This window comes from Miniopterus natalensis, chromosome 12 (assembly GCF_054644295.1).
Source record: "Miniopterus natalensis isolate mMinNat1 chromosome 12, mMinNat1.hap1, whole genome shotgun sequence".
NCBI classification, from domain to species: domain Eukaryota; kingdom Metazoa; phylum Chordata; class Mammalia; order Chiroptera; family Miniopteridae; genus Miniopterus; species Miniopterus natalensis.
The window spans coordinates 63,868,947-63,884,142 of record NC_142092.1 but is presented as its reverse complement, the minus strand read 5'-3'; the positions used below and the strand labels follow the sequence as shown (position 1 = coordinate 63,884,142).

The following is a 15,196-nucleotide window of genomic DNA, read 5'->3' as shown; positions in this document are numbered from 1 at the left end:
TACAAAAAGGATCGGTTTTGCAAGATTTGTATTTCAGCCTCCAGCTACCTCCAGCCATGAACTGCTATCCCTTCTCCTCAGTGTCTGATCCTGGCCCGGCACCAGTCTGGGGTCCCTGAGCAGTGCACTCCCAGGTCATCAAAGCACCTTGTTGGAAAGCCAGCTGGAGTGTAACCCCCATGGTCGCAGGTCAGAGGGGGGATTATGACTCAGAGGAGGTGCACGTGTGCTGTGAGCATCAACAAACAGGCACGAGAGGGGCTGTGTGCACTCGACGGGCACGTACGGACTGTGATGGGTGTGGCTGAAGGCAGGCGGAGGTGGGAAGCAATAACACTCGAAATCCAACTGGTAGGGGGTTAAAGGATCATACTTATTTTTGCAGCTCCATCCAAATGATGACCCCATGGCAGGTAATAAATAACACTGCGTTTGTGGGAAGAAGGGGGAGGGGGTGACAGAAAAACCAGAAGCTAGTGCTGGAATCATTATTTTTTTCATGCCCATCTTTAAGTCAGGAGGCAGGAATATTCTACTATAAAAATATCAATTCTTAAACAATAAAGGCATTCTCTTCCCCCCTACAGAATGCTTCTCTGACCTGAACAGGAAATAACCAACTAAAAGCATTTTTGTCCTACACAGGCACCAGCATTTTCTAAAACCTTGAGGATCAGCCTGAGCCAAACAGATAAGATAAATTTAAGGAAATGGACCCTCTCAATGTACTGTGTCACACTCTGGATCCAGCACCCAACATCTTCAAGAAAGGGTTTATTAATAGTAAGCTTTCAACCTGTCACTGCTGGCAGGACCCACAGGACCCAAGACAGAGTGCAGAGCCAGAGGAAAAGTCCATGCATGCCCATGAGCCTATTACCCATGGTCTCCAGAGCGGAATGCAAGAATGGCACCAGGGGGAGGAGCTGCATTTCAGATACAAAGTTGGAAGCGGTTAATAATGTGTAATGGCTTCCGCTAACCATGTACAATGGGAAGATGACAAATGTGTCATTTAGAGCATGCTGGACCAGATACAAAGACATATTAATATGGAGAGATTCTTTCCGGGTTATTATGCAAAAGAAGGGAGGGTAATGATAACTCTTAATTAAGTGAAAGGGCCAGCCACTGTTTCAAATTCTAATATGCTCCTTGGATGTACCCAGGGGGATGCAGAGACTGTAATGAAGCCGTTTAATTTTTATCAAGATGAAACACACACAAACATACGCATATCCCAGCAGCACCTGGATACCCTCTCCCTGTGCTGCTTACCTGCTACCTGCAGAATGAGGGACTCAGAAAGCAAGCGGGTAAGTGAATTTGATTTTGAGTGCTCCCAGGGAGGTACATGCATAATCTTATTATCATTTTCTCATTTACTTTGGAATGGCATCAGGGTTGGTGTTCTTGGGTCGAGGGACCGAAGTCAAGTTCTCATCAGTACAGTGTGTAACCCATCAATTTCCTGACTTAGTAGGAAGCGACACAGAGTGCCAAGATCCTCCTCTCCCAGGCCTTAGCCAACTTTCTTTACTCTGCCTTAAACGAAAGCAATTCCAAAAGAACATGAAAACATCGCATTAGACATTCTAAATGCCTTCTGTGTCACACTTATGGAGCAAATCACCAACTGTCCCAGCTGGAAGGGGCCTTGGGCAGCCCCTGGCCCACCCTCCCTAGGACACAGAGAGGGTCAGTGACCGGCCCAAGGTCACGCAGCGTGTGCGGCAGAGTCCAATGCAGCATCCCTGATCCGTGGACTCCTTGGCCAATTTATCAAGCATTTTTGGCTGAAAGCCTCTGAAAGATCTCTTTTTTTATTATTATTAGCTTGGCTCCTGTTCATTTGAGATAGATTTTTCAAAAATCAAACGTTTCAACATAATTACAAATAGTAACTGGCTTGCCTTATCTGCACCTGTCACTGCTGATTTAGCAAATGGGCTTCAAGAGAGAGATGGGAGCCCCATTGGACACAGGATAAAATCCTACTGCTCTGGGTAACAATAGATGCTCAACTTGTCAGAGAGAGCAGTGGAAAACACTGTGTATTTCAGTCCTCTGTTCACCAGGAGGAGCTGACCCTCTCTGACTCATAAACTCTTAAAAGTTATTTTTCTTTTTATTATACATACACAATTAATCTCTCCTTTGGGAAGCTCAGAGGATCTTTTCTCCCCTCTTTCTACCAGCAGGAGAAAAACAAAGATTTTAAGATGGAAAACACAACTCCTTAATAGCTAAAACATGGAAATAACCTAAGTATCTATTGACAGGTGAATGGAGAAAGTAACTGTGATAAATATGTATATAACAATGGAATATTAGTCAGCCATAAAAAAAGAAGGAAATTCCATCATTTGTGACAACATGGATGAACCTGGACAACACTGTGCTAAGTTAAATAAGCCAGATACAGAAAAACAAATACTGCATGATCTCACTTACATGTGGAATCTAAAAATGTCAAACTCATGGAAGCAGAGAATAGAATAGTGGTTGCCAGGGGCCAGGGAGTGGGGGAAATGGGGAGATGTTGGCCAAAGGGTACAAACTTTCAGTTATAAGATGAATAAGTTCTAATGCACAGTTAACTAATGACAATAGCTAACAATTCTATAGTGTATACTTGGAAATTTGCTAAGAGAGTACATCTTAAGTGTTCTTAGCACAGAAATAAAATAACTATGCAAGGTGATGGATATGTAAGTTAGCTTGATTATGGTAATCACTTTACGATGTATAGGTATATCAAATCCTCACATTGTACACCTTAAATATATGCAATTTTTATTTTTCTGGTATACCCAATAAAGCTGGGGAAAGAAGCAAAATAAACAAACACGCAGTCAGCCCTCCATATCCACAGATATGGAGCCCAAAGATAAGAAAACAAACTCAGAGAGACCAAAGGGATAGTTACCAGAAGGGTAGGGGTGGGAAGTGGATGAAATAGGTGAGGGGGAATATAGTCAATAATATTGTAATACATTTGCTAGATGATTACTAGAATTAGGGAGGTGATCACATTGTATACCAACTTTCTGTGGGTATACAGGGGAAAGTCATATAATATTGTATACCAACTATACTTAAATTAAAAAAAAATTTTTTTAAAGATTGACTAACAGACTTGAGCATCCTCAGATTTTGGTATATGTGGGAGGTCCTAGTACCAATCCCCCGTGGCTATAGAAGACAACCAAAAAAAGAAAAAAAAGAAAGAAAATTGAAGAAGAAAACCCATCTTCTACTAAATGCAATATGGTGCCCTGGAGCATAAAAAAGATTTAAGCAGAAAATCCTGTGACATTTAAATGAAGTCTGAAGTCCAGTGAACAGGAAGGTGCCTTCACCATAAACCCTGACCCGGTGGCCTCCTGCCCTGCAGCTTACAGAGAGGGGCTGGAGTGCAAGTCCTGGTTAGGGGCAGTCTGTACCTCGTAGAGAAGCCAGGCTTCCCGTGAAGGGACTGAATGCCCTTAATTCTGTGGAAATGTGTCAAGAGCTCCAGGTGTTCTTCTAAACTGTCCCTGGAACTGCCCGCCCATCCTGCAACCCCGAGGCGGAGGCGCTCACGGAGGCCACAGAGACAGGTTCCGCCTCCTCCGTTTTAAATTCCACCCACGGAAAGTCTGTTCCCCTTTCTCCCTGGAGTTAAGGTGACACAAAGCAGCAGTCATTTTGCCTGTTGCTTCTGGAGGGTCCACCTGGGTACATTCCAGGCAGGTTATATGTCTGCGCGGGCAGGAAGGGGGGCACCCCTGAGACGGGAGCTCATTCTGCCTTAGCAGGTGCCTCCCAGGAAAAATGACAGGGACCAAGGGGCTGCGCGGCTCCCGCAGGCTCCCACCCAAGGACAGTTCTGCTCCTATCAACCTCTCCCTCTGGCAAGAATTAGTTCTGGGGTTTCAAAAACTATGCCACAGAGAGTTTAGGTTTTACTCTGGAAGCAACTAGAGTAAACAAAGGAGGCGAGGCCTGCTGCTGCTGTGAGGCAGAGTAGCAGCACCTTGGCGTACAGTCTGGGAGGTTCAGACAGAAGGTGCAGGGTGTAATCCACGAAATGCAGGAGGGCCGAACTGAAACTCAGCCAAGCAGCTCCAGCCTTATAGGCATGGCTGAGCCTGGGTGTAAATGAAAGGGAGAGTCTGTGTTTTTAATGTCCAGGTTACCTGAGGCCTTCCCAAAGTCTATCACCTTGTGATGATTAAGTTACTCAGGTCTTTTTTTTAATTCCCACTAAAATTGAATCCATATTTATAAATGACCATTTGGATCAAGTCTCTTTCCAGCATAAATTTATCATCTGGGAACTCCAGACCTTTTAAGGCCAAAGGCTAATGGATTATTTCTTTATAAATATATGGAATGTCAGCTTAAGGGAAAAGATTAATGTGGGGGGAGGAGACCGAGGGGAGGACGGATGCATGGAAATCCACAAGGAGCTTTGTCTACAGCACCCACACCCCCAATATAAACCGATCAGCCTTTTGCCAGAAGCAGCAAGTAAGTTTCCAAAATCCTCAGGGGCCTCCCCAAGGGGCAGATGGGTTGGGAAGCAAATAAGGGAAGGTCAAGGTCAGAGATGAGATGGTCATGTCCCAGGTGAATGAAAACTCGGTCACTGAACAGCACACAGGAAGCAGCCCTGGCCCTCCACTGCCTAAGTGTTTCCCAGCAGCCAGCAGGCCCTTGGCTAGAGTTCAAAACACCTGCGCTGAGGAGGACCAGAGGCAGGGGCAAGGGACAGCGTGGTGAGAAGGTGGGTCACAGGCCAGCCCAAACTCCTAGGAAACATTGTCCCTGCAAAAGCAGAGTGTGTCACCGTTCCTTTTCCCCAAAACTCTTCACTTCTTGCACACACAGGTGTGTGTGTGCATGGGGGGGGGGAGTGACTGCAGGGCATCCTTGAATCCACACATACACCAACACTATCTCATACTCCAACTGGTTTTCAAAAGCCCTGGGAATGAGATTAGCAAACACTCGCATTCCTTTAAACAGCATGATTAACCCTAGGAGCTTGTTGTCATAAGGTTGTATTTCCCAGTTAACAAACATGAAAGGTACAACTACAGTTCTCTTAAGGGAGTGGGGGATATGTCTTTGACATTCAGGCAGGGGCTTCATTTTCAACAAGGTTAGAGACTCTTATCTGGTCCTGGTGCCCCATTTTCAAGTGGACAACTAGAGGTTCTCATGGACAAATGACTTGTCCTGGAATACACATGCTGGTCCACAAACAGCAGGCTCAGGCCAGAGCTCTGCAGATCACCAGGACAGCCTCCTCAGGCCACTTGGAGCTAAGGAAACTTTCTTTCAGGGCGGGGCAAAAGCCTACAGAATGAGAAGACACCCACCGATGACCCCTCATATCCAGTGGAGACCTTATCTCTTTTAATGCAGGTGCTTCTGTAGAAAAAGTGACAGGAAAAGAACCCACAACCCATTCCACACTTTGTGATCAGACATTTACCCAAGTATTTGATAAGGTCTGTAGTGTCCCATTGTCATCCCCCCAACCCCGCCCCCAACACACACAAGCCTTCATGCCCAAGGAAGGCAGGGTCCAGATCTGCTTTGCCCGTCACTATATCCCAGTGCCGGGCATCTACTTGCTCAATAAACTAGATGTTCCTCTTTTAAAGAAACATGTTTAAGAAAAACGGAGCCCAGAAAAGTCAAGTGATTTGCCTAAGGACACACAGCATGGAGCTACTGTCACCACGAGTAGCTGCGCCAGTCTGCCCTGAACTCATTTCCAAACCAGAACCCTACCTTGACGGCCTCGGCGTGGGTCACCCGGGACAGGGATTTGTCGTTGACACGCAGAATCTGGTCCCCGACTCTCAGCCCTTCCTTCTCAGCCAGAGAGCCTGGCTCCACCAGCGACACATAGATGCCCACGCCATGCTCCGAGCCCCCGCGGATGCTGAAGCCCAAGCCCTCGTGGGGCTTGGCGCGCCGCAGGCTCACCAGGCGCACCTCCCCCGGCCCCGCGCCGTCGGGGCCGCCCCAGGCGGGGAGCCTGTAGGGGGCGGTGGCGGGCAGGTAGAGGCCCTCGGCGGTGTACTGGTCGAAGAGCAGCTGGTCCGAGCGCGGGATGACCAGACGCAGCATGGGCAGCAGGCGCCGCTTGACCGGGCTGTCCAGCAGCACGCGCAGGGTGCTCACCAGGTCGAAGACATTGCGGCGCGCGTGGTACGCGTTCAGGCAGTGCGTGAACTGCTCCCGCTCCGCCTCGCTCAGCAGCGCGGTCAGCGCCTGGTGCAGCTGCCGCACGTTCGCAGACAGCAGTCGCAGCCCCGAGGTCCCTCCGCCGCCCGCCCGGGCCGCCGAGCCCAGCGAGACGGTGGAGGACGAGCTCACCGACAGGCCGTCCAGCTGCGCGTTCATCTCCCCGCCAAGGCCGGGCAGGCTCGGGGCGCGCGGTGGGACAGCTGCTGCGCTCGCCGGCACCGGTGCGACAGCTGGATCCCGGGAGCGCGGAGGTCGCAGCTGGAGTCTGGGTTTGGGGGCGGGGCGGAGGGCACAAGACGGCGCGTGGAGTCCGGGTTTGGGGGTGCAGGAACAGTGTCTGAATCCTGGGGGGATCGAGGAGACCGCTGCCAGAGTCCCAGGCGCGCGTAGACGGAGCGGTTCGAAAAACTGGAGTCCGCGGGGCGCAGAGACGGCGGCGGGAGTCCGGAGGACACGGAGACCGCGACCGGAATCCCGGCGAGGCGGAGACGGCGACGAGATCCTGGGTGACAAGGTGTTGGCGGCTGGAGCCGGGAGGTCGCGGAGACTGCGGCTGGAGTCCGGGGCGGGGCGGGGGTGGGGGAGCAAAGAGCAATTACATTCTGCAGGACACCGAGACGACGTGTGGCTGGAGTGGGGGGCGCAGCAAAGCGGACCGCCCCGTCACACCACGCCCGGGGCTCCCCCAGCCAGGCCGCCCGTTCTTCTCGGGCTGGGGGACCCCAAAATCATAAGTTGGGATGGAGGTGCTCTAGTCCCAGAGCCCCCCCGAATCGCAGCCGGTGGAGCCGCGCGGGCGTCCGGCAGGGGGTGCGGGGCATGTCCGGGGCAGCCCCGGGATGCAGCAGCCCGGGGACCCCCGCACCCCTGCACCGCCCGGGCACAGACGGAGCCGCGTGGCCGCGACCCCGGACTTTGCGAACTGTCGAGCGCCCAGGGCCGATCTTCCAGCGAGTTCCGACGCCGCCGCCGTCGCCAGCCCGGCCTTGGCCCCGCCCCCTGCCCCTCCCCCTCCCCACCTCCCGCTCCCCGCGGGCTTTTCAGGAAATGACGTCCCTCCTTGCGCCGGGCGGTTGCCTGGAGACGGGGTGAAACAGTCCAGCTCCTGGGAGGAGAGGGGTGAAAGTGGGGGTAGGGGTGGGAGGAGCTCCGGGGGGCACTCTGAGCCCCCTCCACTTTTCCAGCTGGGAGTGAGGAGTGAACCTCAAAACTGCTCCTCCGCGATCGAGGCATGTGCACCAGGATCGCTTTGGAGCAATTAGCCAGCTAGTTCACAATTGTGGCGGAAAATAGCCAACTTTTCTCTCTAAAATACCAAATGCCTCAGGCTCAGTTTTCTACCCTAAAACGTTGGGCTCCCCTCTTGCACACACTGACATACAAGTTCAGTTGTTTATATGGACGACTGTTGGACATCTACTGGATTCAAAAGATATATACAAGCATATATTTGTGCCTGCGGGAGCCAACTCCTCTGCAGGAATGGATCAGACTGGACCCCTGCCCAGTCTCCAGTAGGCAAGATACCAGTTTTTGGAAATATAAAGGGCGCACAACACCTCCCCCCCACATACACATACACAAATGCGTGCATACAAAACTGATGAAATCTGAATAAGGTGGGTGGATTGTGTCAATGTCAATGTTCAGGTTGTGATCTTGTCAACATTGGGGGAAACGGGGTGAAGGGTAATGGAATGTCTATGTATTATTTCTTACAACTGCATGTAAATATACAATTATCTCAAAACAATTTTAAATATATATGAAATGAGTTGGAGAAAAATATTCTATGCCTTCCCATTCCATAACAAAATAGAAAGATACTTTAAGGTGTGGCATATAGTTTCTCACCTCCCATCCCACTCCCCTAAACACAATCTAAGTGAAAGCCTGTGCTTTTACCCAAAGGTAACTTTCTAAGGAGCCAAGAGTGCCTCCCCGCCCGCCCCCCACATACCTCACACACCTCTCCAACCCCAACTCCCTCTCCTAAGCTATTTGCTTATGGAAAGCTGTATTTTCCCTAAAAACATTCTGGAATTGCCATTGCAGAACCATCTGACTTCTGTGTGGGGGAGGGAGAGATGGAGTGCCACTGGAAAAAGTAGGTTTGAGGTTGGCCCAGAAGGATGCAGCATTGTCCTTTCATTCATTCATTCACTCATTTCATCACTCTTCATTCAACATTTTACAGGCACCAAGATTCTGTGCTGGATCATGAGCTGGGCGTTGGAGACCCCAATTAAGAAGGTATAATTTCTGACCTCAAGGAGGTTACAGTCTAGCAGGGGAGAAAGACCACACAAATAAATAAAGTTAAAAACCAGTATGATAAGTGTTGTAATGCCTGAGAGAGCCCAGGTTTAGGGGAAGAGAAAGTGGTAAGGACTTTAGCAATCAAAGAAGTGACACCTGGCCTGGCCGGGTGTGGCTCAGCGGTTGAGCGTCTACCTAGGATCCAGGCGATCAAGGTTCGATTCCTGGTCGGCACATGCCCAGTTGCGGGCTTGATCAGTGACTCTCTCATCATTGATGTTTCTATCTCTCTCTCCCTCTCCTTTCCTCTCTCTGAAATCAATAAAGATATATATTTTTTTAAAAAAAGAAGTGACATCTGAATGGAGGCCTCCAAGGGGAAAGGGCTTTCTTTTTTACACAACGGGGAACCACAGAAGGATTTTCAACACTGTTAGCTTAGTGCTTTCCCAAAACTGAGGGTAGGAATTGAAGGTATATTATTGCCCCCAAATCCTCAGTTCTCTTCCTCACTTCCCTAAAACAGACCCAGGTTAAATTAAAGCCCAGTGAGCATATTTGACAAGATGTCTTAAATAGCCGATTAGGCTACCTTTAGACATCTGTCTTTCAGCTCTAAGCTTAGCAGTTAATAATGTGTATCTTTCTTCCTCCTTCTTAACTGCTGTTGAAGCCTTCAATGCAACCTGCAAAAGATATTTAAGAAAAAATCAATCTCCCCACCTCCAAAATATATTAACAGCACACCTCAAAATGCCATCCAGTGGGGCTTAATTGCATGCAGTTCAGGATTACTGCAAATGTATTTCATGCTTAGCTTTCACTTAGTTTGTGTTCTAATTATAATTACTGTGATTGGCTTGATAAATGCATCCAGGAGCTGAGATCCCCATTCCCAATATTTTATTCTGTGCAAAAGATGTTTTCGAGAAGGTATTTTGCTTTAGGCAGCAGAAACTCCCTTGCACAGGGGTCTTAGTAGAAAAAGAAACACTTTCCTGTGCAGACATCAGAGACCATCTGGAGTGCCCTGCTATGGTTTCATTTCATAGAGCCAATTTGGGAGGGTGGACAAGTACAAGAACATGGAAAAAAGACTCGGGGTTTCTTCCATCCATCTTGTATAACCACCTTCGGATCAGTTTGCAGTGTGTCCCCTCGATGAGAGGTAGCGTGTAACCGTGCTCAAACCTCAAGAATCCTATTTCATGTCTGAAGATGCGCTTGTGGTTCAGAAATAAGCTCTTGGAAATCCAAGATGCCTGGGCTCCTGAGGGCTGCGCTGTCTCGGTCGTGGGGCCCTGCTGCACGAGCAGACCTGGCCTTGGTTGCATACTGCCCTCTCCAGGAGGAAAACGCTATTCTCCCGTGCATGCTGCAGGCTTCCCTTGCTGTCTTCGCCAAAGCCACTTCTATTAGTTCATAACTGTTCCCCAGCTCTGGCAAATCAATGCCCTTCTCCTGTGAATATCCCTGGAAAAGTTCAAACACCCTGAAACAGTTGAAAAGACAGAGTGCTCCGTGGTGAGCTGGATTTTTGCTCGTTTGTTTATTATGTGTTTGTTTTCATCAAGAAACAACATATCGAAGTGCACTCTGGATAGCAGGCAAAAAAGCACTATTCCACTCTCAGAACATTCCTCATCTAGTCGAATGACACACAGCAGTGGCTTCCCTTCTCATCTGTAAAATGGACTTCCTCCACCTCCCACCTCCCCCGAGGCAGCTGCAAGGGCCAGGTCCTTTGCAGTAAATGAAAGCGCTCTGCGACTCAGAGGGTGTTGTACAGTTGTTCATTCTTTTCTTTGGTATGGCAACCTTAAAAAGGCTTTTTCTATCCCATAGCCATTTGGAGCTTCCCCCCTTCCCTCTTATGTACTGTGAATATCCTTAGAAGGCAATAGAGATTAATTTAATTTGAGATGTATCTCCCCTGGGACATATAAAAAAGTATAGTTAATGTTTACTGAGTGCCAGACACTGTTTTAAACACTTGCATTTTAACTCACTGCATCCTTCCAACTACTTTGTAAAGAGAGATACCACCACCACTTCCACCACCATCACCATCATAATCATCCTGGAAAAACAGCCAGGAGACTGAGACATGGGGACGTAACGACCCCCAAGGTTACAGGGTAGTTAATCAAAGAGCTGCGATTTTTAACCCCGGCAGTCTGGCTCCAGAGTTCTTACTCAGCCATGATGCTGTGCAGCCTCCCAAATGCTTAGTTCAAACGCTGAAAAGTCCCAGAGGGAATGGTATAAAGACCACATTTTCTTGAAAGTTGGGCTGGGAATGCCTGAGGTTAAAAATCATTAGCCTCCCACTAATGATTCCTGCTTGGTAAGCTGACAGTTTGTGGTGAGGAGAAATGAGCAGGGATTTAACAAGGGAGGCGGCTCAAAGTTATCTGATGTAGGGTGTCGTGGGGAAGCATTTCCAGCTCTGATCCTTAGAGAAAGCAGATTAGCAACTGGAGTTATCATTTCTGCTCCGGGACCACAGCTTGTCTCTTCCCTGCAATGCCAGTGGGGATGGTATCAGCAGAGAAAATGGAAATGTTCACCTCTGCGACTGGTAGATGATGCAGAAAACATTGATGAAAGTGCACAGAGATAAGAGAGAGGCGAGGGAAAGAGAAAGCACAAAAACATCGGAAGAGGGGATACAGGTGTCTATCTTGGCCTCGGTGGAATCTCGAGTTTGTCTCTGGTCACGGAGAATCACATCATGTTTGTGCCAGAAGGGCATTGGAGCAGAGCTGATCTCCTGGTTCAAATTCCATCTCTGATATTCGCTACCTGTGTGGCCTTGGGCAAGTCATGGAGGGCTTTTGAACCAGAGTGCCCTTACCTATAAAATGGGGACAGCGACACTGTCATCAGCATTATTAGGAGTATTGATTGAGCTCGTGTATGCAAGGTGCTTATCAGTTGGCCTGGCATGAGCCAGGCTCTCCCACAATGCTTAGCATCGATGCTGGTCAAAGCTCTTCCCACCTGGGAGGCCCCCAAGAGCAGGGCCAGAGCTCCTTTATCTCCGTGTCCAGTCCTCTGCCCCAGGACGGCCGCATAGTGTGTGCTCAGTAATTATTTGTTGAACAAATCTTCAGTTTCCTCTCTCTCCCATTGTGTTACAGACAGGACAACCCAGGGCCAGAGAAGGTCACTGTCTTGTCCACAGTCCCACTGGGAACCAGTGAGACCTGTCCCAGGCTGTCTCATTAGTAGCATCAAGGAAAATGTATAGAGCTAAGCACTTTATAGTCATTGATTCTTTTAATCCTCACAACCATCCCATGAAACGGATACATATTACCCCCACTTTACATATGAGGAAACAGTGTCTGGACTGTGAGGTGGTTCCCCAAAGTCTGTACTGTTAACCACCCACATTACTAACCCACTATACACTCTCATTGTATCTTGTATTAAGACAGATGGGAATGAAGCTGACTTCTCTCACACAGCTTTGGGGGAAAGAGCAAACTGTAACAATTGCTAAAACAAATATCAGGGAGCCAATGTGTGGTCTGGAAAGAGAGCAGTGGAAGTGACCTTATCAGGCCGGCTGTGTTGTAATCCGATTGCCAGGAAGTCTGGAAGAGCTATTTTAATCAGGGGGTTACATATTGGTTACACTGGAACACTCCACACACACACACATCACCTTGGATCAGATTAGAGAAGCTCCCAGTGAAAATATCCTCGCGGTGCACACATCAGCGCGGTTAATGGGGCGCCCATTCATGCTTTCGCTCCCTCCGATCATGCCATCATTCATCATTCACACTTTCCGTAGCTCCTCCTTCGTCTGCCAGGGGATGTTCTGGGGATTCAGCAGGAACAAGACCACTGTGGTTCCTGCCCTCCTGGAGCCAACAGTCGGGAGCTATTCTGTTGTGTGTATCAAATGTGCTAATGGGTGGCTGATGGGAGCGCCCTGATCTCTGATGTGAGGGTCCCAGCCAAAGCTCCTCAGCTGGCATCTCCATCTCTGAGCCCCACTCCCCACTCCTTTAGGCATCACAGTAGAGTGATCAATACTGCAGACTTGGTTAAATAACTCCTGGGTATGTAAACTTGGAGGAATTGTGTCACTTCTCTGAGCCTCAGTTTCTTCATTCATTAAAAAAAAAAGAGAGAGAGAGCTGTAAAATGGGCTATAAAAAAGGAATGGTTGGAAGGCTAATAAAAGGAACGCATATAAAGCACATAGCACTGTCCCTGGGACCAGGGCTGCTCTGGCTGCTGTAAGAATTGCTTTGAGAAATAACTCCTTAGCTTTGCTTATCTGTGTAGGCTCTGTAAAACCTTTTGTTTTAAAAGTGAGGTGCTTGAATTTCTGATTAATTGCCCCATTTGCTCACTGATTCTCAAGGACGCTTTTTGTTTTGTTTTGTTTTTATTTTTAACTTTAGTTTTTAGGGGATTCTGAAGAATGCTGTTCTCAGGACTTGTATCTGCTGGCGAAGTCCTTTCTCTCCAGCCTCAGTCTTCCCACCTGTACAATGAGGGCCCTGGAGGCAATGATCTGTAGGCCTTTCAGCTCTGAGAATTATGTATTGGTTTCTATGGCAGGCGAGGAGGGAGGGGAGGGGAAGACAAAGATGAGCGGAGGCACAAAGCATTTTCTGGGTGTTCTGGGCAAATTGAGATTTAGAATTCTGCCCCTGGCTCCAGGTTTGACTGATGGCTCTTCCTCTGACTGGTTTGAGGCTCTTAATGTCTCTTTGCCTCCCGGTTTCAAATAGCAGCTAATGGTCCTAGCTGCCTTTCAGCAGGTTTTAGGATTTTGCCTTTGCCTTTGACCATTTTCAAAGACATTCAGCAGACATTGTTATTACATTTATGGGGCCAGTGCCCAGTGTGCCCAAATGCTTGGCAAATTGTGTCAAAGAATCTATAACTGTTACAGAAGAATGCTTGCTCTCTGAAGTCTTCTTTATTCCCTGGAAATTTAATATTCTCATTGACCTTCCCTGAAGGTAAGAGTAAATGGAGTTTGAACATCCTAGAGTTGAAACTAGATTTAGAGTGTGTGTGTTTTTTAAAGTCAGGTGGAACCTAAAGATCATAGTCATTTATTCATTCAACAAACAGGTATCAAAGGCCTACTATGTGCCAGTCACTGTGTGGGGGCCTAAAGAACTGAATTCTAGTCCCTGTTCTCATGTCTCCCCGCTAGTTGGGAATATCATATGAAGAATAACACTGACTACGTGTTGAAACAGAGTGTATTAGTTATTGATTGCTGTGTAACAAATTACTACAGACCTGATGGCTTAACCAACACACATTTATTATCTCATAGTTTCCATGGGTCAGGAGTCCCAGCCCGGTTTAGCCGGCTCCTCTGCTCAGTATCTCACAAGACTACAATCAAGGTGTTGGCAGGACTGTGTTTTCATTTGAAGGCTTCACTAGGGAAGGATCCATTTCTAAGCTCATTCAGTTAGTGGCAGAGTTTATCTGTTGTGACACAGCGACTGGAAGCCTCACATTCTTGCTGGCTCTTGGCTGGGGGCCTCTCTCTGATCCTAGAAGCTGCTCACAATTTTATGCTGTGTGGCTCACATGTGACGAAGCCAGCAAGGGAGTCTCTCTCTGCAGTCTGCTCAAATGGAGCCGTATAGCACAAAGCAATCTTAGAAGGGCCATCCTATCATCTTAGCCATGTAAGAAAGCTAATCAAGCGAGTACCAGTCCATCGCCTTTGCCATACACTGTTGGTTAGAAGCAAGTCACTGGTTCTGCCCAAACTGAAGGGGAGGGGATTATACAAGGATGTGACTCCTTGCAGGGGTCACTTTAGGGTGTGTCTGTCACATAGAAGATAAAGTATAGCAAGTGCCCACAGGAGGAAGTCCCTGATTCTTTCAGGAGAGGTCAAAAAAGGCTTGCTGAAAGAAGGGACATTTGAAGGGTGACACTTGAAGGATGAGTAGGGGTTCACCAGGTGGACCAGATGGGAAGGACCATCTAGGCAAAAGGAACAACAAGAACGAAGACACGGAGGCAGGGAAGAGTGTGAATTGTTCAGGGAACAGCAAGGAACGTCTGCATTGTTGGATTCAGCAGGTATGTGGCCAGAGACTTAGCTGGAGAGGAGGTGGGCAGGGGCAAATCGTGACAGACATGGAAGGCTGGGCTAAGCAATTCTGAGTATTCTAAAAGCAATAGAGGCACCAATTTGCAGGTGTGGATTGTGATTCTTCCTGGAGGAGCATCAGGCATCTTCTCTAACAGCTCTCAACGATTTATAGATGCGCTTGCATCCATAAAGTATCCTCAGTGACGGTGGCACTCTTTCAAGAGTATAATAGACAACACGACTTGCTCAAAATATGTCTGAGCCTCCACCATATACCAAACCCTAGACAGTTTATGTTGGAAGGGATTTTCAAAATTCACACAGGCCACTGGCTGCCTTTTCTCCTCAGTTTTTGATGCAGCTTGGCAATGTGTGACACGCATCAGAGCCAGAGGGACTTGGGTTCAAATTCTGGTTCTGTCACTTACCAGCTGGTAAGACCTTGAGCAAGTGACTACAGTGAAGATCAAATGCAATTATATATGCTGAGCACTCAACTGGCATATAGTGTATCAGTTTGCTCAGGCTGCTGTAACAGAGTACCACCGACTGGGTGGCTTAAGCAACTGAAATTTATTTTCTCACAGTTCT

The 15,196-nt window shown here is 48.2% G+C and overlaps 1 protein-coding gene across 3 annotated transcripts in view; it reads right to left on the bottom strand.

The window, feature by feature from the left end:
* The window catches only part of WHRN (whirlin), a 63,532-nt gene extending 56,311 nt beyond the window's left edge, over positions 1 to 7,221 (bottom strand). For all 3 annotated transcript variants that reach the window (XM_016210898.2, XM_016210899.2, XM_016210900.2), the window contains exon 1: positions 5,788 to 7,221. In XM_016210898.2, coding sequence (XP_016066384.2) covers positions 5,788 to 6,405 — 618 coding nt within the window. In that variant the 5' untranslated portion in view covers positions 6,406 to 7,221. The remainder of the gene's footprint in view (positions 1 to 5,787) is intronic.
* Positions 7,222 to 15,196: the final 7,975 nt, after the last annotated feature.